Source organism: Sorex araneus, chromosome 6, assembly GCF_027595985.1.
Source record: "Sorex araneus isolate mSorAra2 chromosome 6, mSorAra2.pri, whole genome shotgun sequence".
Lineage (NCBI taxonomy): Eukaryota > Metazoa > Chordata > Mammalia > Eulipotyphla > Soricidae > Sorex > Sorex araneus.
The window spans coordinates 104259248-104281831 of NC_073307.1; the positions used below are offsets into that span (position 1 = coordinate 104259248).

Genomic DNA, 22584 nt, shown 5'->3' on the forward strand with positions numbered 1-22584 from the left:
GGAGACACAGGAAACTTATAGAGGAGTGAATGGTTATGCATTTCTGAGGGCTCGGAGATGACTGAAGGAAAACTCTTGAGGTCAGAACATAGAGTAAGAGATTATTAGGACCTGATGTATTTGAAAAAAAGAGGATTGTTTGTTGCTCATGTGATATCACTGTTTTGAAATAGGTAAATAGGTCCAAACATATATTCTTTTGTAGAAATCAGAATACCATCCTGAGAACTCTGGAATGGGAATCCCATTGTAAGGTTACTTCCAGGTCTATATAGCATATAACAGGTAACAATATAGAAATATCTATTCTGTCAACACATTTTTATGTGAGTTTAATTTAAATGTATAATGGTAAAAAATATGGTGATGAAAGAATACGGGTGATAAGAATAAGAACATTGATTATATTTTTAATAACATCACTGATAATATACTTTTACACACTTAGCAATATCATAATCAACAATAGCAACAAACAAAAAGGCACAATAATATTTGATATAAGCCCTGAAGGAATCATATTTACAAATTAATGCTTGGGAATTTCAGGTCACACCAATCCTAGATTTTATTTGTTTATTGTATATGATAAAGTGCTTACAGTTGGAGCTACTTCAGCATTCCTTAGGCAGCAAGTATAGTCTAGGTCTCTGATGTTGTGTCAAGCAGTTAACATATATTTTCCTAAACATCTTAAATATTATGCACAGTAATATTTCATGCTTTATGTTCAAAGATCACTGGGATGCAGATGTTTATCAATTGCCGACTTTTCTGACTTTAGAAGATTAATAACTGAAAACAGAATAACTTAGTCTTTATCTAGTAGATCATTTGTCTTTAGACCATTTATGTCTGTTAGATCATTTATGTCCATTTTAGGAATATGACTTGTTCCCCAGGAGTATTTCCCATTATAGACTTTTAATGAAGAAGTCGGAGAGCATGATCTAAAAGAAAATATCATACATAGCTAGGATTAAGAGTAAAAATATTGAAAAACCTTAGGGAGTAAGAAAGAAGAAAAGAATTGAGTGAAGATATGACTGTTAACGTTTGGTTAAATAAAATAATATCAGAAGGAACTAGTTACCTGAAAAGTCAGAATAGTGAGTGAGTTGTAAACATATTAATATTACTTAATTTGTTATACAATTAGCATAAGAAAAACACATGATGAGAATGTATAGCTATTCTTGTTTTATTGTGTTTGTCCATTAAAATAAAGAAAATAGATCATAATATTAGTGTTGGATTCCTGTAATATGTCAGGGAATTCATTACTTAAATCTGTTGGTACACTGTGAAATACAACTGTTTTGGGCAGGATATGATGGCAGACAAATACATTTTAGAAATAGGTTTTTTTTTTTTTTTTTTTGCTTTTTGGATCACATCGCCAATGCACAGGGGTTCACTCCCGGCAGTGCTCAGTGGACCGTATGGGATGCTGGGAATCGAACCTGGGTCAGCCATGTGTAAGACAAACACCCTACCGCTGTGCTATTTACTCCCCAGCTCCTTTTAGAAATAGTTTGACATACAACAAACTAAGTGAAAAGTGTTAATCATGTTTGGTACCTAGGAAAAGGGGTGATTGTCAGGTTGCTAAATTATTGAAACCTAGAAGGCTCCTACTATAACACTTATTTCCTGTATCCTATGTTAAATTCTGCCCCCTATGAGTCCTGTAGCACATGTTATCTATTAAGTAACTGAGTCTGAAGTAAAATACTTCTATTAAAAACTCACTGTTTTGACTTTTTTATAATGTAGTTGCTTTGATTTTTCTTTTTATTATAAGGAAAAATTGTTCTTATATTGTTCAATTTGCCATCCTTTAAAATGCTTTATTAGACCCATTTCCAATTTTTAAATCTGTTCTGGAAGCCAAAATTCTGAAATATTTTCATCAAACACTAGTAAAATTTATCCTCACAAAGGTGAATTACTTTTACCTTTTATATTTGAACTTTTGGATAGGCATTCCTGAATTTTTACATCTTTACTTTTTTAATATGTGGCAACAATATACTAAATAACTAAAACTTTGTTACTGTTAAAATTCTTGACATATTAGCACTAATGAAAGTCTAATTTTTATCTCTAGAGTTTTACATCTGTTTTGCCTTTGCTTTGCGTTTATGTCATTATTATGTTTTGTTTTCATTCACTTTTATTGCTACAATATTATCCTAGCTTCTGTATTTTCTGTCTTCTCTTCTTCAAGAGTTAGACCATGTCTTACACTGAATATTGTCTACTTGTCAGTGTAATAGTACTAATATTTTCCAAGGGTTAAATTTTTATTAAAGTCTTGTCAGTTATGAACAAGCACAATTTCTTGATATTTAGCTTCTTTACATTTACATTTCTTTACATTTCATAGCTTCTTTACCATTAATTATACTGTAAATATACTCTGTTACATTGAACTATATGTTTTCATGTGTGTATCTTAACACAGAACTTACAGCACAATACTTTGTCTCTGATACAACTCACATTCGTCATGTGAAAGTTACTTCAAGATTCACCTTCAATCAGTCTTCTCAAATCTCGGTGAATCAAGTTATCTTGTTTTGTTTTACAGGATCTTATATTAAATTAACAGTTTATTTAATTGCAGATGTCTCTATTATCTAATTTTAAAGGAAAATATATGTAACTATTAATTTTCTGCATATAAGGTGAAGTTTTTCTAAAAAATGCAATGGACAGGTAATTTTGTTGTTAAATAACAAATTTAGATACTTATAAAATGAGTAGGGGAGATACAATAAATAGTAAGCACAATCAATATGCAATAAAGCATTGCTTCATCTTGATATATTGGTTTCTTACTAATTTTTCCACCTTTTTATTTCTCCATCTTCTGAAGGTTCTTCCAGGAGCACAATGTCCGTCTTCAATAGCTCATCCTTATATCCTCGCTTCCTCTTGTCAGGCTTCTCTGGCCTTGAAAGCAAATATGGCTTGATTTCCCTTCCTATCTTCTTGATTTATGTCATATCAATTACAGGAAACAGTACAATACTCTTTATAATCAAAACAGAGCCTTCTCTTCACCAACCAATGTATTACTTTTTATCAATGCTGGCGCTAACTGACCTGGGTCTATCCACTACAACTTTGCCTACTATGTTCAGTGTCTTTTGGTTTCATGCCAGGGAGATCTCCTTTGATGCTTGTCTGGTCCAGATGTACTTCATCCATGTTTTCTCAATTATTGAATCAGCTGTACTGTTGGCCATGGCCTTTGACCGCTTTGTTGCAATCCGAGAGCCCCTGCGCTATGCAACCATTCTAACTAATGGTGTAATCATTGGCATTGGTTTGGCTATTGCTGGGAGAGCCTTAACTCTGGTCTTTCCAGCTTCTTTCCTTTTAAAGAGACTCAAATATAGACCCATAAATATACTTTCCTACCCTTTCTGTCTGCATCAGGACCTCATAAAGACAACTGTATCCAACCGCAAGGTCAGCAGCATCTATGGACTGATGGTAGTTGTCTTCTCTATGGGGCTTGATTCAGTGCTCCTTCTTCTTTCCTATATTCTCATCCTTGCCACCGTGTTGAGTATAGCATCCAAGACAGAGAGGGTAAGAGCACTTAATACTTGTATCTCCCACATCTGTGCTGTACTTACCTTCTACACACCAATGATTGGTCTATCCATGATTCGTCGTTATGGGCAGAATGCTTCTCCAATTGTGCATGTGCTCATGGCCAATGTCTACTTGCTAGTTCCACCTTTCATGAATCCCATTGTCTATAGTGTCAAAACTAAGCAGATCCGTGATAGAATCCTCAAGAAATTCAAGAAACAAAAACTTTAGGTGAAAGAGACTTTAAAAAAATCTTTTTTTTGACATTATCTTTATGTGGTAGTTTAAATTAATGTGGATTTTGAATTAAATATTACCATCATATGTAGTCTTTTAGAGGCTATATAAATGTTTGAAAACCCTATATATTTAATATAGAATATAAAGGCATCCTTTTAAAAATATATATTCATATTAACATTTTAGATATGTGGATCCCTATATTCAAATTAGGGAATTCTTTACCTAGGGCTTCAGTTTTTAATAATAATAATGAATATTTATACAACTTAGAGTCATTTGATCAGTGGTATAATGAAGGTATTCATTATACGTTGTGAAGATCCTCCTTGTCAAAAATATTTTTAGACTTTTAGATGACTCTTGGTCAATATAATAGACTCTGTATTCTATGTCAACAATATTTCCCCATATTATTGTGCTTCTTATGAAAATATTTTGATATGCTTAAGTAATCTATTCTGCTGAGAAAAACATTTCCAACAGGAAAGAATTACCCAAAGATGACACGGCAAATCAAATGAATCTCAGCATATTCTTAGATATAGATATGGAATGCAAGTTGAGGCAAAGTAATTGAAGAGATGTGTGTAGCTTATAAATAACATGTAAATCATTATTTTTCTGTATCAAAATTATAGTAGGACCATTATATTCTGAATAGTCTGCATATTTCTGAAATATATTTTTCTCATTTTTTGTTTTTTTGTCAGTTAAGCAAAATAATATGTGAAATGATCCAAATATTGAAACAAATTTATTGAGTTTAATGTTTCATCAGTTTTATAATAGTTTACTTGATGCTCTGTTAATTAACTAGATGTGAATATCTGATATATCTTTTAAAATAAACAATTATTTAATTTTGGTATAATGTGTCTATTTTTAAATATTTTTCTGATTTTATGTCTTTTCTAAATGAATATAACATCTATAGATTTCTCTTGGTTAGGATTAGTTAGTATTGTTTATTTTAACCCATCACTGTACCTAAAATATATATTTTGCAAGGCCAAGCAGATAATACAGCAAGTAAAGTATATGATTTGCATGTGGTCAAACCAGGATTGATCTCTCCACGACTTGAGTCCCTTGAGTACTACCATGTGGGAGCCCAAAGCACAGAGCCAGTCGTAAGTTGTGAGCACCATCAATGAGACCCATCACCCCACATCCCCCAAAAAAACTTTGGAGTTATTTTCTAAGGATTATTTACAGCTTTCTGAGATAGTTATATATCAAATATTTCAGTCACTATAGTGCATAGCTTAATGATTCTTTATTAATATATAATTCTTAATATATAATTCTTAATATGTAAGTAGATATTTCTAATACTAATCAAATTTGGTTTCCCTTAAATTATTAATATTATCTTAATTCCATATTTTTAAACTAGTTGTAAGCAGCTGGTAATGAATTTCCCTTGAGCTGAAATTTCCCTATTATCTTTTACATGAATGAAATCACAAAATACATGGCATATGGTGACGATTTATTAACAAATTTAAATTTCATCTTATATTTTCTGAATTTTATGAATAGTTCTTTCTATGCAAATTAAATGAGTTAAAGAAGAACCATTTGTATTTATTTGTATAATATTATAGAATGAACCTGTAGCTCATACGCACAGGGACCAGACACACTCAATTTACTTTAAATGTTCCCCTAAAAAATCTAGAACTACTTAGAGAATCCCTTATTTGAACATCTTGCAAAACCACATCCAGTTTTTGTTAGATACAGATAAGATGAACTATGAAGCCATAAAAGACTTTAAAACTAGTCCTAATGTTCTGTACTCCTTACACAGACTAGAGTTAATGTTTCTGAAAGTTTCTCAAACTTGTGCAAACATAATGGCCCACATATGGAAATAATAATATATTAACTTAATGTTCTAATTAAAAATAGCATCAATCAAATAATACAGAGCTGGATATCTGTGACCATAGAAGTTGAGTATTTTGGTTTAATTTTGACAATTCCATTATATTAGAATTTTCCAGAATATATTTAATATAGTAAAATCTAAATATATTAAAGCTAGTTATCTGTTTATAAGGAACTGCTATGCAAAACTGGCTAATGCATTTATGAAGATTGCATTGTGTCTCAATCTGCCATATAAAGAACGATACATCCAATATATGCTGATGACTAGATAGAGAAGCTGAGCTGTAAGTGCTCAATAATGCTCCATGAGGAACAGAATCAAGACGACAGGACAAAAACTGGTCTCATAGTTGTAGCAATCAGACAGGAAGATTAGACTTTTTCCATTTTTGAATATTTTTGAGTTCTCATACCTATATAGAGAAGAGAAAGCTGTTTTACCAAGCCCAGAAATTTGTGTTCTGATTCATATGAAAACACCTTTCAGACACATCCAAAGTTAAATGCAGCCAAAGTATACAAAACATTTTGTAATCTACAGAAGTTGACATAGGAAATTTAATAGACAAATCCTAGCCCTAGAAAGAAACAATGTGGTTTTATTAGCATGAAGGTGCTTTCTTCATGAGTCAGAAAGAGAGGGACAGACATAGAAGGACTGCAATCATTTGTGGAGTATAGAATAACATCACATGAGGCTGACACCCAAGGACAGTAGATACCAGGGCCAGGAGGATTGCCCTATTAGCTGGAAGCCTGCTTCATGAGCGGAGGGGAGAAGGCAGATGGAATAGAGAAGGGATCACTAAGAAAATGATGGCTTAAAACTTGTAACTATCTCACGGTGATTCAATAAAATTAAAAACTAACTAAATAAATAAATTAAAAAAAAGAAAATGATGGCTGGAGGAACCAGTTGGGATGGGAGATGTGTGCCGAAAGTAGATAATGGACCAAACATGATGACCTCTCAGTGTCTGTGTTGCAACCCATAATGCCCAAAAGTAGAGAGAGAGTATGGGGAATATTGTCTGCCATGGAGGCAGGGGGAGGGTGGTAAAGGGTGGGCTATACTGGGGAAATCGGTGGTGGGGAATGTGCACTGGTGGAGGGATGGGTGTTTGATCATTGTGAGATTGTAAACCAGACATGAAAGCTTGTAACTCTCTCACGGTGATTCAATAAAAATAATTTTAGAAAAAGAAGGTGCTTTCTTTACAAAACTTGTGAATATGTACACTAAAAATTAACATAATTGCGTCATACACTCTGTGCTCATTTGCAAATTTATACCACACAATTTTATGAACACAGGATAAATTTAATAGAGATAACAAAGTTCTTAAAGATTTCTCCTTGTTAAGTCGACTCTTTTCAACACATAGTAAGGACCTTTGAGCTAAGCCTCTACTTTCACCAAGTAAAAACAATTGGCATTGCTGCTTACATACATGCAGTAACACGCACACATACTCACATACATACTGTATGGAAGTGCTTTATAAATAGTAAGATATAAATTCATTTATTTCAATGTTTCTTTTCTATGTATTCATTTAGTTATCAAGGCAGGGTAGTTCGATTTCTGTCTTGTACATTTCAAAGGGAGGTAAACATGGTACCATGCCCCATTAAACTGTACATTGTTGATCTCTATAGACTACTATAGAATTTCAGGGATATAGATTCCCACTTATGATATGAATAAACCTAACATCAATTTCTAGTGTCATTACACCACCCTAAAGTCACATCTACCATTTCTCTAATCGCACTTATACTTTCTCACCAGTAACCACGATTGATTTCTTAAATGAAATTGATTTTCTTTAATTATTTATATTCTACACATGGGTGAAGTCATTTACTAGTTGTCTTTTACTTCCTTACTTCACTAAACATAACTACTTCAAGTTCTGTTCTGTCCCTAAAACCAGAATTTCATTTTTAAAAATTATCTATTATTTCACTGAGTATATTTACCATAGCTTCTTTATCCAGACATATGATGATGGGTATTTAAGTGGATTACTTGTTTTATATAATACATAATACCTATCAACTTGGGGCTTTCGGTGAACGGGGGGCCAGTGTGAGGTCATATCTGGTCATGCTTAGAAATGACTCCTGGCTTTATGCTCAAGGATCACTCCTGACAGGGCTCAGGGGACTATATAGCATGCTGGGCTTTAACCCATACTGGCCTCAAGCAAGATAAGTGTCTTACCCACTGTACTGTCTCTCCAGTCCTAATACCTATCGCTTTAAAGGGATGTAATTTAGTGGATTGTGTGTATACATGAAAGCATACTGTTATATACTACAAAACTTTTCTATGATTAACTGTATGGCGTGCTCTACTACACAAATAAGGGGCATAATCTCGAATAGGAAATCAAAGGAAACTTAAAATGGTTTTATGCAAAAAATAATTTTTTTCTTTTTAGAAGGTTGTTTTCTTTTTACTTGTGTTCTTCAGATTCCCTTGAGGGTTGATTTGCAGAGTTATAATTTCCTCAGAGGATTCTGGGTCCAGGAAGCTTTAGGGAGATGTGCATAAATTCAATAGATTAGGATAAAGGGTAAATTGATGCTACCGAGTAGCAGTGAAATTCTGATGACTTATATCAACTCTATTTTCTGATTCTTCTCATCTCTGGTCCCATGACTACTTGTTCACTTTCTGGTAAGGTTTCTTATGTTCACAGTTACCTGTAGCATTTGAACTACTTCATCATTTCCAAGAAAAAATATATCTGTCTTTGCTATTTCATAATTAGGATGAATACTAGTACTCTAATCTTATAATTAACCCAATAATACCTTTGAAAGTATGAACACGTTTCATGGTCTGGCTAAGCACAGAAATCAAGTACGTTCTGCTTCTTATCATCAGGTGCAGAAAAAAATTAAAGTTAGATACTTCCATCTAACTCTGAGGTGACATATTTTCTGTGTGAAATATGTTGGTATGACTTATTTCTGGACACAGTTTGTGGGACACTGAAATAGACTTGTTAGTCAGAGAGCAATTATCACCACACACTTTCTCTATGGTATACCCTAATTCAACATGATTCTAATTAATTTCTAACGTCTACCCAATTCTTTTTTGATAAACAGCAAAACAGCTTGAATGCTAAAATAAGAATCTATTTATGACTATGGATTTTAAGAAACCATCTAAGTGTGTATTTTGTGCAAGTTACACTTAATGATTTATTTTTAAGATGGAGAACTCCAAGTTGAGGATATGATTTTTATTTCTTTCAATACATATCAAATTAATATCTATATCAATATAGAAGTATTGCTAAGATATCATATAGCTAAGGTATCATAGGCTAAATGAAGAATAAAACACTTCAATATTATCAACAAATATCCATTAAAGACTGTTACAACTCTAATTTTCCATGATCAAAAATTTGTGGATTAATCTTTGTCTTCATTAGATAAGCAAGATTCAGAAAAAGAAAAGTAAACCAACGACATCAGAAATGACTCGTTCCCAAACAGAAGAAATAATAAATATTGTGCAAATTTTATGGCAATGAACAGAAATTAAATCCTATCCTATCCTATACTACTCTATAAAATAAAATCATGCCATTATAAAAATGTAAAGATAACTTAAATAAATTGTTGTTTTTCATAAGTGTCTATATTCTTTCATTTCATATTATTATTAATTTAAGCAATAAGATATAAACAAGGGTTGTAAGGCATGTGTTTAAGGCTACTCAGCTCACAGAGTATTTATATTGGAGAGCATGTTTAAGATGTTGAGAATATGTGTAGAGTGACATGACTGAGGGCAGAGCTTTTATGTAAGTCAGGTTTTTAATTTAGAGATTAACAGTCATTCTGACTTCTGTTAAAATAGAGTAGGAATAACTTACTTAATATTACCGGAAGATAAACATTGTCCCTGGCAGGAAGCGAATTTGTAACAAAAACAACAAAATGTTTAGACATATAATATAATTGGTACTAATAGTGAGTGCTTCTAATAATAAATTCAATAATTTCTGTATAAATCGGGTCTATTTTTCTTTTGTCATGCTAATTGTTTTTAGAATTCTTTCTTTAACTTCTAATTATTATTGGATTATTTCATTCTCATTTATTTAAAAGTTTTAATTTTTTTCTGCAGATATATTTATCATGAAATTGCTACTGAACAAATTAGAGACATCAGTTAAACTAAGGAAAGCATTCAATTTAGGGAAGTTATCTTAAACTCAGGAAACATTTCTGATGCTCAAAAGAAGTGAGAGCAGGAGTAGCAAGTCAGAAACAGAAAGTATATGTAACAATTTAGAGATGGTGATTCCATAAGCAAGAAAATTATTCAGGAGAAAGACAGACAGAAACTGATATGTACCAAAAAAAAGGTAGGGGAAAGACTATGACCAAATTTTTTGTTTGCGAAAGAGAACAAAGAAAAAAATGAGTATTGATTTACCTAACAAAAAATTCCAGAAGACTTTTGCAACATTTGTGAGGTAAGGCAACAAAAAAAAAACAAGAGAGCATAACAAACAGTTGACTTATATAGCTTAATATAAGGTAGTATAAATTCCCTGTTAATCAGGAATTTGCACAAAATTAAAATACATATGCTAAATGCATATTTCTTTGCACTGTGCTTTTAACAAAGGAATATTTAGTATTTTATCTATGTTCTGTCTTTTATATAGAAAAATTCACATTATTTATTCTCCTACTGTGTTTAAGTTTTGGAAGTATATAGAGAAAAACATTTCCAATAATGGAAGACTTTTTTTTTTATCAAAAACTGCATGTCTATTTCATATAACAAGGTCTATTCAATAGCATTCTGTAGGAATTTTAATTCTTTTGACTATGCTTCCATTGTAAAAAGTTCCATTTTCAGCATTCTAGATGATATTATCTAACAAATATAAAATATTAACTTTGGCTCTATTATAATTTTAATCCTTATACTATAAATAATAAATTATTATTTGTAAATAAAAATATATCTCTAAAGTCTATGCAGTTTTTTTTATGTGCTTCTTTAATATGATCGTGAAGCAAAAATCATGCAGTATAACTAAATTTAAAATAAAAGAAATTTTGGTGCCATTTTTAAGTCGTAAATTTTGCATATAACAGAAAAGAAGGTCTATATATCTGAGATTGAATATGCTCTTTTTCTTAACTAGCATAAAATTCATGATTTTAAATTAAACTGTAAATAGATTTTGGTGCTTTCACAGAATCAGACTATAATGACTGTTTGCAATTAGCAGCTGCTTCCCATTTATACTGGACTGCCCTCAGTTCCTCAAACCCACAAACATGCGCTTTCTTTTGCACACCAATATTCAATTGTTCATCACCTCTTAAAGAATGCAGTTTCTAAAAACCTTTTATATTATAGGGGGCCAGAGTGATTGTACAATGGGTAGGGCATTAGCTTGTGTATGGCTGACCCAGATGTCATCCCTGTCACCCCACATAATTTCCTGGACCCTGACAGGTGTGATCCCTGAACATAAAGCTAGTAGTAAGCCCTGAGGCAGTCAGATGGCCCCCTAACCAAATAAAAATTATGTATCATTGACTGCATTGGAGTTGTAGTGAATCATTTTATGTACATTTTAATGTGAACCAGTATTAAAGCATGCACTTTCTAAATCTATCATGCCATGATCTAATAAAATATGTTATAAGAAACAGAGACTGAGAAACGTCAGATTCCTTCCTGTGTGTTGACACCAAAGAAAGATTTTAGAATATTTCTTATATTTTTATTGGTAAATATATGTGGGATATATACTATTTCCATGTTTTATGTATCATGATATTACTATAATTTATATTATTTCATTCTGGGTTTATTTTGTTGGTCACTTGATTATCTCAAGGGCTTCTCCTGCTTGGATATTTGGGTTTGCTTTCATTGGTGTTCTGGGACCATGACGTACTCAGAAACATCCGGGCCTCCATGCAGGTCTGATAATTATCTCTTCTATTTTTTAAAATAAATGTTCTAGTCCTAACTTTTACTGTAGTATTAATGGAATTTCAAGATTTACACTGATCAAAGAACTCAAGATATAGCAAAACTAAAGCTAAGTAATTTCTGTAACGCAGGAAGGCTCTTCTAATAACCATAATCAGAACGCCTCAAGTTCCTGTAATGTCAATCATAAACACTTCTGATGTGGAAATCTCCACTTTCTTCCTCATTGGGATTCCAGGGATGGAGCATGCTCACCTTTGGATTTCCTTCCCAATTTGCTTCATGTACCTCATTGCCATCCTGGGGAACTGCACCATTCTTTTCTTCATAAAAACAGAGACCGCGCTGCATGAACCTATGTATTATTTCCTCTCCCTGCTGGCCTTCTCTGACCTGGGACTGTCCCTCTCCTCCCTTCCAACCATGCTGAGAATCTTCTTGTTCAATGCCACTGGCATTTCTGCTGATGCCTGCTTTGCTCAAGAGTTTTTCATTCATGGATTCTCAGCCATGGAGTCGTCAGTTCTTCTTATCATGTCCGTGGATCGTTTTATAGCCATCTACAATCCTCTGAGATATACTTCTATCCTGACCACTGGTAGAGTTGTTAAAGTCTGCCTTATATTCACAATCAAAAGTATCTTATTAGTTTTTCCTTTCCCTTTCATTCTGAAGAGGCTGAAATACTGTAAGAGAAGTCTGCTGTCCCACTCCTACTGCCTCCACCAGGATGTCATGAAGCTGGCCTGTTCTGACAACAGGGTCAATATCATCTACGGCATGTGTGTGGCGCTAACAGCTTTTTTAGATTTGTGCTGCATTTCTCTCTCTTACATGTTGATTCTAAAAACTGTTCTAGGAATTGCCTCACAAAAGGGTCGCCTCAAGGTTTTCAACACTTGCATTTCCCACATCTGTGCTGTACTGATATTTTATGTGCCTATAGTCGCTCTGGCAATTATTCACCGCTTTGCCAAACATGTTTCTCCAGTTATTAAGGCAATAATAGCTGATACTTTTCTTCTGGTTCCCCCTTTAATGAATCCAATTGTGTACTCTGTTAAAAGTCAGCATATTAGAAATCTGATCCTTGCAAAATTATGTGATAAACAAGTTTGATGGGAAAATTCAGCTTTAAAGGAAAGTCCAGCTCATGTTTCAATTTCTGAACAAATGTAGAGAACTTAGTTTGACAATTAAATGTCAGATTAAATGCAACAGTATGTTTCATATGCCCAGTAAATCATGAACAATTGTTAAATAAGGAAACAACATTCTAAGATAGATGCTTAGGTTTTAGCTTTAAATTGATTTAAGTACTTATAACTTTGTTCCTTTTCCTTTATCTTTTTTATATCTTTATACAGTCTATCAAAACCATCTTGATTAGCAAATCTTGAACATATTTAGATAATTTCAATGTATTTTATATGTCGTACCGTAGCATTGCATCTCATTATTCATCCATTTGCTCGAGCGGGCACCAGTAACGTCTCCAAGTGAGACTTGATGTCACTGTTTTTGGCATATCAAATATGCCACAGGTAGCTTGCCAGGCTCTGCCATGTGGACAGGATACTCTCAGAAGCTTTCAGGCTCTCTGAGTGGGACAGAGGATTCGAACCTGCAAGGCAAAAACCCTACCTGTTGTGCTATCGTTCCAGCCCACTAAAAGATTATCAAGAAAATACCTTTACCTACTTTTAACCCTCAAATCTTGTCCAGTGTGATTATTCCCAGCTGTTATTGTCATACTGGTCTCTTCTCTATTTTACCTACTCTCAGTCCCATACACACTTGTGGTTAGATCCAACCACTGACCAGTCCTCTTAACTCCTGTTTTCCCTGGCCATGGATATTAAAGAACAGTTTCAAAGAACACTAAGAAACATTCTTAAATAATGAATTAATTCATCAAATATTTAAAATAACTTGTATGCCAACTATAGTTAGAGTGGGCTGAAACTTAGTATTGTAACATCACTTAAAAATTTCAATTTTCCACTACTGGGTGGATAAACCGAATGTTTCCTTGACCTTCAAACCACCTCTAATACCCAACTACCCTGCAGTTCTCAGGGCTAAAAATGTTTTGGAGGGGCTGGAGCGATAGCACAGTGGGTAGGGTGTTTGCCTTGCAGGCGGCCAACCCGGATTTTCGATTCCCAGCATCTTCTATAGTCCCCTACCGCCAGGGGTAATTCCTGAGTTCAGAGCCAGGAGTAACTCCTGTCTGTGCATTGCCAAGTGTGACCCAAAAAGCAAAAAAAAAAAAAAAAAAAAAAAAAAAGTTTTGGAGCTGCACTCTTTGCTTGTCTGTTTTTGTTGTTTTTTGTTTTGGGGCCACACCCAGTGGTGCTCAAGGGCTCAGGGATCACCCTGGCAGTCTCAGGTGACCAGATTGGATGTGTGAACAAACACACGTTGTGCCCATGCAAGGCAAGTGTTCCACCCACTGCACCTTCACTCAAGCCACAGTTACTTTTATTTTTTAACCTTCATGCAAAAACCTTTTCAATTCAGAAGTCCATGCCATTTTCATGTATTGTTAAATCAACCTTTGTGTGCCAGTTTTCAGTTTAATGCCTCTTGATTCCAAATCCTCCCTTCTCTGGTCTACTTTGTAGGTACTAAAGAGCTAGCTTTATAAAAACTTCTCCTTTACAAGTTGGTATAATGCTAGGTTTTGTCATCCATTCCTAGCATCCTCATTCCTAGCATAAATCTATTCATCGACCTATTTGGTTTGATACTATTTCTATAGATTTGCCTTTATAGGAAGATTTAATTTAAATGAATTCATATACACTACCATCTTTTATTTATGATTTCTTTCACATATACTGCTTTTATCCTTGGTCCTTATTCATAAATTGTAGAATGTGACCATAGTTTGTTCCCTTTTTTAATTGCTGAATAAATCCATTATATGAACATATATAGCATTTTATTTGATCACCAAATAATGAACATTTAAACACTAGTATTTGCCTTGTTCTCCTTTTCCTTCTTCTTTTCCTTCTTCTCCTCCTCTTCTCCCCTCCCCTCCACGTGGTGGGGGCACTTAATCCTGAAATTAACTTTTTCTTTTCTTTCTTTTTTTTTTTTTTGGTTTCTTTTTGTTTTGTGGTCACAACCAAGTTTGCACACAACTTACTCCTGGCTTTTCATTCAGGTATTATTCCTGGTGGACTGGAGTAGGGGAAGGGGTATGGGGCAGACGCTATGTGAGGCTTGGATCAAAAACAAGTCAGCTGCATGCAAGGCTAGTATTTTACCTACTATACTGTCTCCCTGACCCATGAAACTAACTTTCTAAAGTGACCTGAGAAACTCCAAGTCACTCCACTGACTAACAACTCCTCTGAGACTGCTCACTGAGGAACTTTCATGCAGAGTTTAATAATCAAGAACCAAAACCCTGATAAATGTTTTCATGTTTCCTTGGTGTATTCTGTATTTTATATGTAAAGGATTCACGTTGGAATAAAAATTCATGACTCTAATAATTCAGGAATTACCAACAGAGGCTAAAGATGTTATTTCACACACATCTGTTGTGCACATATATGAGTTTTGCTTTTAAAGTAAATTGTTCAACATGTTCTCTAGTATTATGAATTATAATTGGAGAAATAACTTCACATCATCTCAATAACTAAAATTAAATGAAAGCATATTTGCAAGAAAATATTGCATTCATTTTTAATTTTCAAGTGTCTGCAATAAATTTTATAAATTATATCTATTAACTTTCATGTTGAGTTTTATGTCACTAATTTAAGCTTAGATTGCATCTTTTATGGACCATTATTATGGCCCTAATAGCAGTATTATTCCTTTATTGTTTATATAAAATATTGCTATGGAAGAAAATTGAAAGAAAGGTATTATCTTTTATGTTTATTTGGGGCTTTAAAGCTATCTAGAACATGCTAGTTATTTGTTGCATACTTGTTAAAAAGCACAGACATTTTAGCCATTTTTGAAGTTGTAAATAAAATAAATACTAGAAAAGCAAAGAATCAACTATATATTTTTTGGAAAATCAATATAGGGCTTGTTCAACTAATACATTTATTTTAGTAAATGAAACATTAGCAAAAATACTATTCAGAAGTCACAAAACCATGAAAATTATCATATGTTAAGATCAAATCAGGCTTTCATCAAATGTTTTCTCAATCAACTTAGAACTACTTATAAACAGTGCAATGATTAATATTAACTTTCCATTTAAAGTTTTTGTATTAATAAGAGAGTTACACTGCTTATGACATTAAACTAAATTACATTATTTTAAGAAGAGTAAGCATATTGAGGTAAGATATTAGAATGACAGATAAATATGGAGTAGAAATTATAAAACTAGGAGACTTTAAAATGAGATTATTAGCATCTCAAGTTCTCTGTCAGTTATGCCTCTATAATTATTTCAAGGGTTTTTTTGTTTCCTTGCTTTTAAATTTACTTTTAGACCACACCTGGTGATGCTCAGGATTTATTCCTGGTTCTATACTCAAAGATCACTCCTGGTGGCACTCATTCCTGGAAAGTACCCAGTGTACTATCTCTCTAGCCCTTATATAAGCATTTCAAATAAAGCTAACATATATGGTGACGAAACGATGTAGAATATGGAATAAATAGGTATTAATCATGGCACTGTTACCTTTAAATTTAATATCATTGTCAATTGGAAAATGTACCAATCCCTATGGTGGCATCAGTATCACTATAACAAATGAAAGTAAAAGTGAAAAAAGGAAAATGTTCTTTATTCTAGATGTTTTTGTAAAATGAAACTTTGCAGAAATAAATAAAATTATATGAAATAAATGTATACAAAGCAAACATTTTCTACTAAACTTTCATATATATCATTGAATGGCATTCATGAGATAAATCACACCAAGAATATAATTTAAGAAAAATGATACAAAAAGCCAATTGATATATTGGTCTGAAAGAATTTTATTTGGAATTCTTAGAATGTGAAGACATCATCAGATCAGAGAGATAGTATAGGGGCTAAGGCACTGAACTTGAATGTTGCTGATACCATTTTGATCTCTTGTATCACATACAGTTCCCTGAGTACTGCCAGGAGCGATCCCTGAGCACAGAGTCAGGATAAGTCTTGAGAACAGTTAAGACTTACTTGGTTGACTTATTTATAAGGGTTCAATGAGAACTATTTATATGGGCCAAATACCAATCAAAAGTAAAAAGTTGAAAAGAATATGAAGATAGCACTGTATTATACTAGGCATAACAAAATCTTAATTAAGATTATTTCACAGTGATCATAGATCTTCAGGAAAATATTATCATATACTGAATGATATTAAAGAAGACTAAAATATTTGAAATATTCATTGGCAGAACCCATACAAAAGTTCTCCACTATATTAATTATTTATTCTTTTCATGGAATTTGATATATATGGAACATATTTAAAATCTTGATACCCAGGGATGACCTCCAATACCCAGCCACTGCCACACTCCAGACCGCTATCTGGACATTCGGGCTGAAGCTCATGCATGAATGGAGCCCCACAGAACCAGGTAAAGCAGAACTTAGTGACCTTGGTTTCCAGGCTCAACTAGACACTGAAACAGATGTCCTCTGCCTGCTTCCGCTAATCTCCGGTGTCCCAGGGATCATGCCTAGATGACCCCACCTTACCAGGGCCAGATAAATACCTCATCGGCCGACCTCCACTACCTCCACTACCCAGCCAACACCATGCTCTAGACTGCTTTGCGGAACATAATAAGACAATATTTAATAAAATACTTTTAAATTTACATAATTTTATAAATTTATGTTCATTTCTATTATACATAGTTTAGAGCAGCACTATTTATACATGTATATTTGCTCTAAGATAGATAACTTTCATGGAGAATATATCTGATTACTTCCCTATCACTAAACACTGTCACTGTCACTGTTATCCCATTGCTCATCGATTTGTTCGAGCGGGCACCAGTAACATCTCTCATTGTGAGACTTATTGTTACTGATTTTGGCATATCCCATATGCCATGGGTAGCTTGCCAGGCTCTGCCGTGCAGGTGTGATATTCTCGGTAGCTTGCCAGGCTCTAAGAGAGGGGCAGAGGAATCAAACATGGGTCAGCCTCGTGAAAGGCGAATGCCCTACCACTGTGTTATCTATTGCTCCAGTCCATCACCAAACACAATGCACGTAATTTGTTGATAAATATATTCTGTATTTAAATATATGCTCTCTCCCTATTCATATTTAAATAATATGTAACATTATGTAATTTTGGAACATAGTTTGATTTACCAACTATTTCGTTAATGTGTGTTCATGTTTGTGTGTATGTGTGTGAATGTGTGTGTGCATGTGTGTTCCTTTAAGTGTTCAGGGGCCTGGAGCTGAATAAACATGCAGTTTCAGTGTTCTTTCCTGGCAAAAGGGTGCTTCTGTTCCGAGTTCATGACAAGGAACATCTAGGACCAGAACCTATGATATTATTAGTGGGGCATGTGGTGACAGAAGGCATCTTGCATCTTTCATGCACTTTTAAGTGATCTTCATCTGCTTAACTTTTGTTTTGTTTTGGAGCCACCCTTGTCAGTGTCTAGAACTTATTAAATAATAAGTAATTTATTTCTTATTTATTTAAAGTGATTTATTGTATTAAAAAAACTAAGCAATTTAATAGATAAAATTACAATTATATCAAATGTACATTTACTTGGTAGTATATAAAATGTTAGAACTGTTTCATATTTAAATTTTTGATATTTATGAATATAAAAAAATGTAATAATCAAGATATTAGATGAAAAAGAAAAACATTTCATAATTTGTGTTTGATTTTTAATTTTAAACTGTGCAAAATTTGGGGAAATAGTCTACTCATCATGCTATTTCCAATATCTGGAGCTTATGAAAGTATACACTGAAAAATAATTACATTTAAAAAAAGGTGGCTGAAGCAATAACACAGAGGGTAGGACGTTTGCCTTGCACGTGACCAACCTGGGTTCAATTCCCAGCATCTCATATGGTCCCCTGAGCACTGTCAGGAGTAATTTCTGAGTGCATGAGCCAGGATTAACCCCTGTGTATCACCACGTGTGACACACACCCCCAAAAAAGCAAAATATATATATATATCAATATATCTAGTAGATATGGATACATACAAATTTTAATATAAAATGTCAGATATGTATATAGAAAATAAAATATGGCATAAATGTTTAGGTAAAATTATAAAGAAACAAGGAGAAAACAGCAAATTCTTTTGGATTGTGGTCAGAGAAATGGGGAATTTGAACACATTTTAATATATAAGAAAGTGAGCAGAGAAACGTCTTAAAGTAATTTTATGAATCATTCATCGACTTACATTCCATACAAGTATATATTAGCATTCATTACTAATGTCCTCCTTTTTCTACTACTTCCTTATGTAGTAATATTTTCTTTACACTGGTATATATCTGTTTAGTTCTGACTCCATATATGACAGGATTAAGCATTGGTGGCACTACAACATAAAGATTAGCCAAGAGAATGTGAATATAGCGGGGAACATTTCGGCCAAAACGGTGTGTCATAAATGAAAAGAGGGCTGGTGTGTAGAAAGCAAGGATTACACATACATGTGACCCACATGTGCTGAGGGACTTGAGTCGAGCCTCTCGAGAAGGAAGACGAAATACAGCACGAAGGATTTTAACATAAGACAGGGCAATTGCTATCATGTCAAACACAAGATTACAAATTGCACATAAGCCATATATAATATTAATCTTGATACTGGCACAGGAGAGTCGAGCAAGACCCATGTGTTCACAGTAGGTATGGGGAATGACATGATTCCCACAGAAAGGCAACCTCAAAATCAGAAATACAAATGGAGTGGTAAAAATAAATGCCCTCGCTGATACAGCAAGACCAATTAGAGAAACAACCTTATTGGTGAGAATGGTGCTGTATCGAAGTGGATTGCAGATGGCCACATAGCGGTCATAAGCCATTGCCAAAAGGACTGCTGATTCCATAAGTGTGAATTTGTGAATGAAAAACATCTGGGTAAGGCAGGCTTCGAAGAAGATCTCTCTGAGGTTGAACCAGAAGATCCCAAGCATCTTAGGGATGGTAGCTGTGGAGAGACCCAAGTCAATGCTAGCCAACATGGCCAGAAAATAAAACATTGGTTGATGTAGGCTGCTCTCAGCTTGAATCACATAGAGAATAGTGAGGTTTCCAAAGAGTGCAATCATGTACACAACACAAAAGGGTAGGCCAATCCAGATATGAAATGCTTCCAATCCTGGAATTCCCAGCAGCAAGAAGAAGACATGGTACTGTGTTTCATTGGATAGTGACATCCTGTTTGGAAATGCATAAGTCTTCAGAAATGCAATATGTCTATAGCTTTCTGTAACTTTGGAGACCTAAAGATAATATGAACAGAAATTAGCAAAATATTACCAAAACAATTTTTTCACCAGTAACCATATATGAAAGTTATTCAGTTAATGAGAGTTTTTTTCAGAAATATTTGTATATTTGCTTGCTAGATGCAAAAGTAATCTACCTTTTTAATTTTTTTAAGAGAAAATACAGATACTATGTGATTGCAAATAAAGTAAATGAAAATGAGGTATTCCTTGCCATTCAATGATATATGATTCTGAAGGTAAATATTATAAAGTATTCTTTTTAAAAGACATATAAACAAATGATGGAACACAAATATAGACAAAGAATATGATAAAATTTTAGTAGATTGGGGAATAAAGACAAAAAGGATGTAATTTATCATGCATATAAAACATATTTTTATGGACATCTAAACATATTTTAGATAATTGTTGAAAATATATTTTGTAAGATCCCAAGGATAATAGTAACTTCAAAAATATGATGGCTGAATGGAGTTTTATGGATAATCTTATACCTATTGATATAGCCTTTACTGATTTCAAAAATTTAAGTGGAATAAAGCTAAAGTTAGTGGGATGTTTTTTATCCTTCTGATTCACGCAATTTACTCCAATTCAATACATTTCAGAGAATTGAAAAATTTCACTTTTTCTCATAGCTGGTAGTATTTCACTATGCGTGTATACAAATGATTTTGTTCATATGTAGGCAATAATGAAACAAAACAAGGGAATAGGTAATAAGCGAAGAAAACCAATCTTCAGATAGTTCTGACAGAACAGTGAATTGAAGCTGCAAGGAGATGGAGGGGTGCAGCAGAAGGGACCTTGGGAAAGTGATGGCGAATTATGGATGCTTGGATTGTAGAAGTGTTAAAGTAGCATTGAAAATATAAAGTACTTGGGCGGCACCACCACTGGGCCAGGAAATAAGTGTATGGACATGGAGAGCATCATGCTAAGTGAAATGAGTCAGAAAGAGAGGAATAGACACCAAAGGACTGCACTCATTCGTGGAATATAAAATAACAAAATATGAAACTAACACCCAAAGATATTAGATACAAGGAATATTGCCCCATAGTTGGAAGCCTTTCTCATGAGCTAGGAAAGAAGGCAGCTGGGATAAAGAAGGGATGATTAAGACAGTGATGTTCGGAGGAACATTTCCGGGTCGGAGATGTGTGTTGAAAGATAAAGGACCAAACGTGATAACCTCTCAGTTTCTGTATTGCAAACCATACTGCCCAAAAGTAGAGAGTATGGGGGAAATTGTCTACCATGAAGTCAGTGGGAGGGAAGGAGGGGTATACTGGGGACTTTGGTGGTGGAGAATGTGCACTGGTGGAGGGATGGGTGTTTGATCATTGTATGAACGAAATTCAAACATGAAAGTTTACAACTGATCTCATGGTGATTCAATAAAAAAAGAGAAATTATATAAAATAATGATGTAGAAACTGCTGAAAAACATTACTTCAATAGGATACATTAAAACAAATATATATTACACTCTTCAATATTATCCTTTATGTTATTTTTCTGGTATTCTATGTTCAGATTTGTAAAAAGAAATCTATAATACTAAGCAGTCAGCATTTTCACTAATTAACAGTTTAACGAAGTTATAGGTTATTTGAATATGTAATTATTTTCTGAATTAAATTATTTTATGGAAAATAATTTATGCAAGTGCAGAGTACTTTTTAAAATTATTTTCACATAATAATCAGTACTTCTACCAATTTAGTGAAATGAAGTATTAAATAAACTTGTAAACCTTGTATAGAATTGTGCATTATTAATTATTCTGTCATGCATTTTGTATATATTTTGAATTTGTGACTTTTTATAATTTTCACGTGCATAAAAACACAATCTAAAGTGTGAAATATATTTTATTCTGTTTAGTTTTACCACATTTTATCTGATTATTTGGCATATTTTAATTGTTTCATTGTTTAAATTGATGCTAATCTTTTCTTAACTTTCATAAGGATGGGTTAAAAGAATGAATTTTAGTACTCCTTATTCTTAACTTTAAAATCAATGATTTGTAAAATCTTAGTTTTGAACTCTCTTGAATTTTTACTCCTAGAGTGAAATTCATTTGATGCTATTGACTGGTTATCCTGATATCTGCTCCTTTATATCCTTGTATGTCAACTGGAGAAAATATTAGTGTTGTGTTCAAGCACCTAAGGAACAAAAAATTTAAAATAGCAATATAAAATTTCTTGAAACAAATTTTGAAAGTATTTCTTTAAGACATAAGACATTCCATCCCATTGTATTCTTTATGTATCACAAAGGGTTAAAATGATGGAAGATTTTGTTTTCACTATATGACTTATTCATAAGACAAACTAATAGTCACCACAAGGAATAAAAACTGGGTA

The 22584-nt window shown here is 33.3% G+C and overlaps 3 protein-coding genes across 3 annotated transcripts; 2 read left to right on the forward strand and 1 right to left on the reverse strand.

Annotated features, from left to right (window-relative positions):
* Nucleotides 1-2898: 2898 nt before the first annotated feature.
* On the forward strand, nucleotides 2899-3840 carry LOC101553460 (olfactory receptor 51G2-like). Its single transcript, XM_004618234.1, has one exon. It carries the CDS (start codon nucleotides 2899-2901, stop codon nucleotides 3838-3840), a length of 942 nt encoding a protein of 313 aa, XP_004618291.1.
* Nucleotides 3841-11920: 8080 nt separating this feature from the next.
* On the forward strand, nucleotides 11921-12862 carry LOC101553724 (olfactory receptor 51A4-like). Its single transcript, XM_004618235.2, has one exon. The coding sequence runs from the start codon at nucleotides 11921-11923 to the stop codon at nucleotides 12860-12862; it is 942 nt and encodes a 313-aa protein (XP_004618292.1).
* Nucleotides 12863-19171: 6309 nt separating this feature from the next.
* Nucleotides 19172-20128, reverse strand: LOC101555678 (olfactory receptor 52E2). The gene has a single exon (XM_004618315.2). It carries the CDS (start codon nucleotides 20126-20128, stop codon nucleotides 19172-19174), a length of 957 nt encoding a protein of 318 aa, XP_004618372.1.
* Nucleotides 20129-22584: the final 2456 nt, after the last annotated feature.

Bases quoted from the DNA above. Each gene is read 5' to 3' on its own strand.
- LOC101553460 (XM_004618234.1), top strand. From the start codon at position 2,899: ATGTCCGTCTTCAATAGCTCATCCTTATATCCTCGCTTCCTCTTGTCA.
- LOC101553724 (XM_004618235.2), top strand. From the start codon at position 11,921: ATGTCAATCATAAACACTTCTGATGTGGAAATCTCCACTTTCTTCCTC.
- LOC101555678 (XM_004618315.2), bottom strand. From the start codon at position 20,128: ATGTCACTATCCAATGAAACACAGTACCATGTCTTCTTCTTGCTGCTG.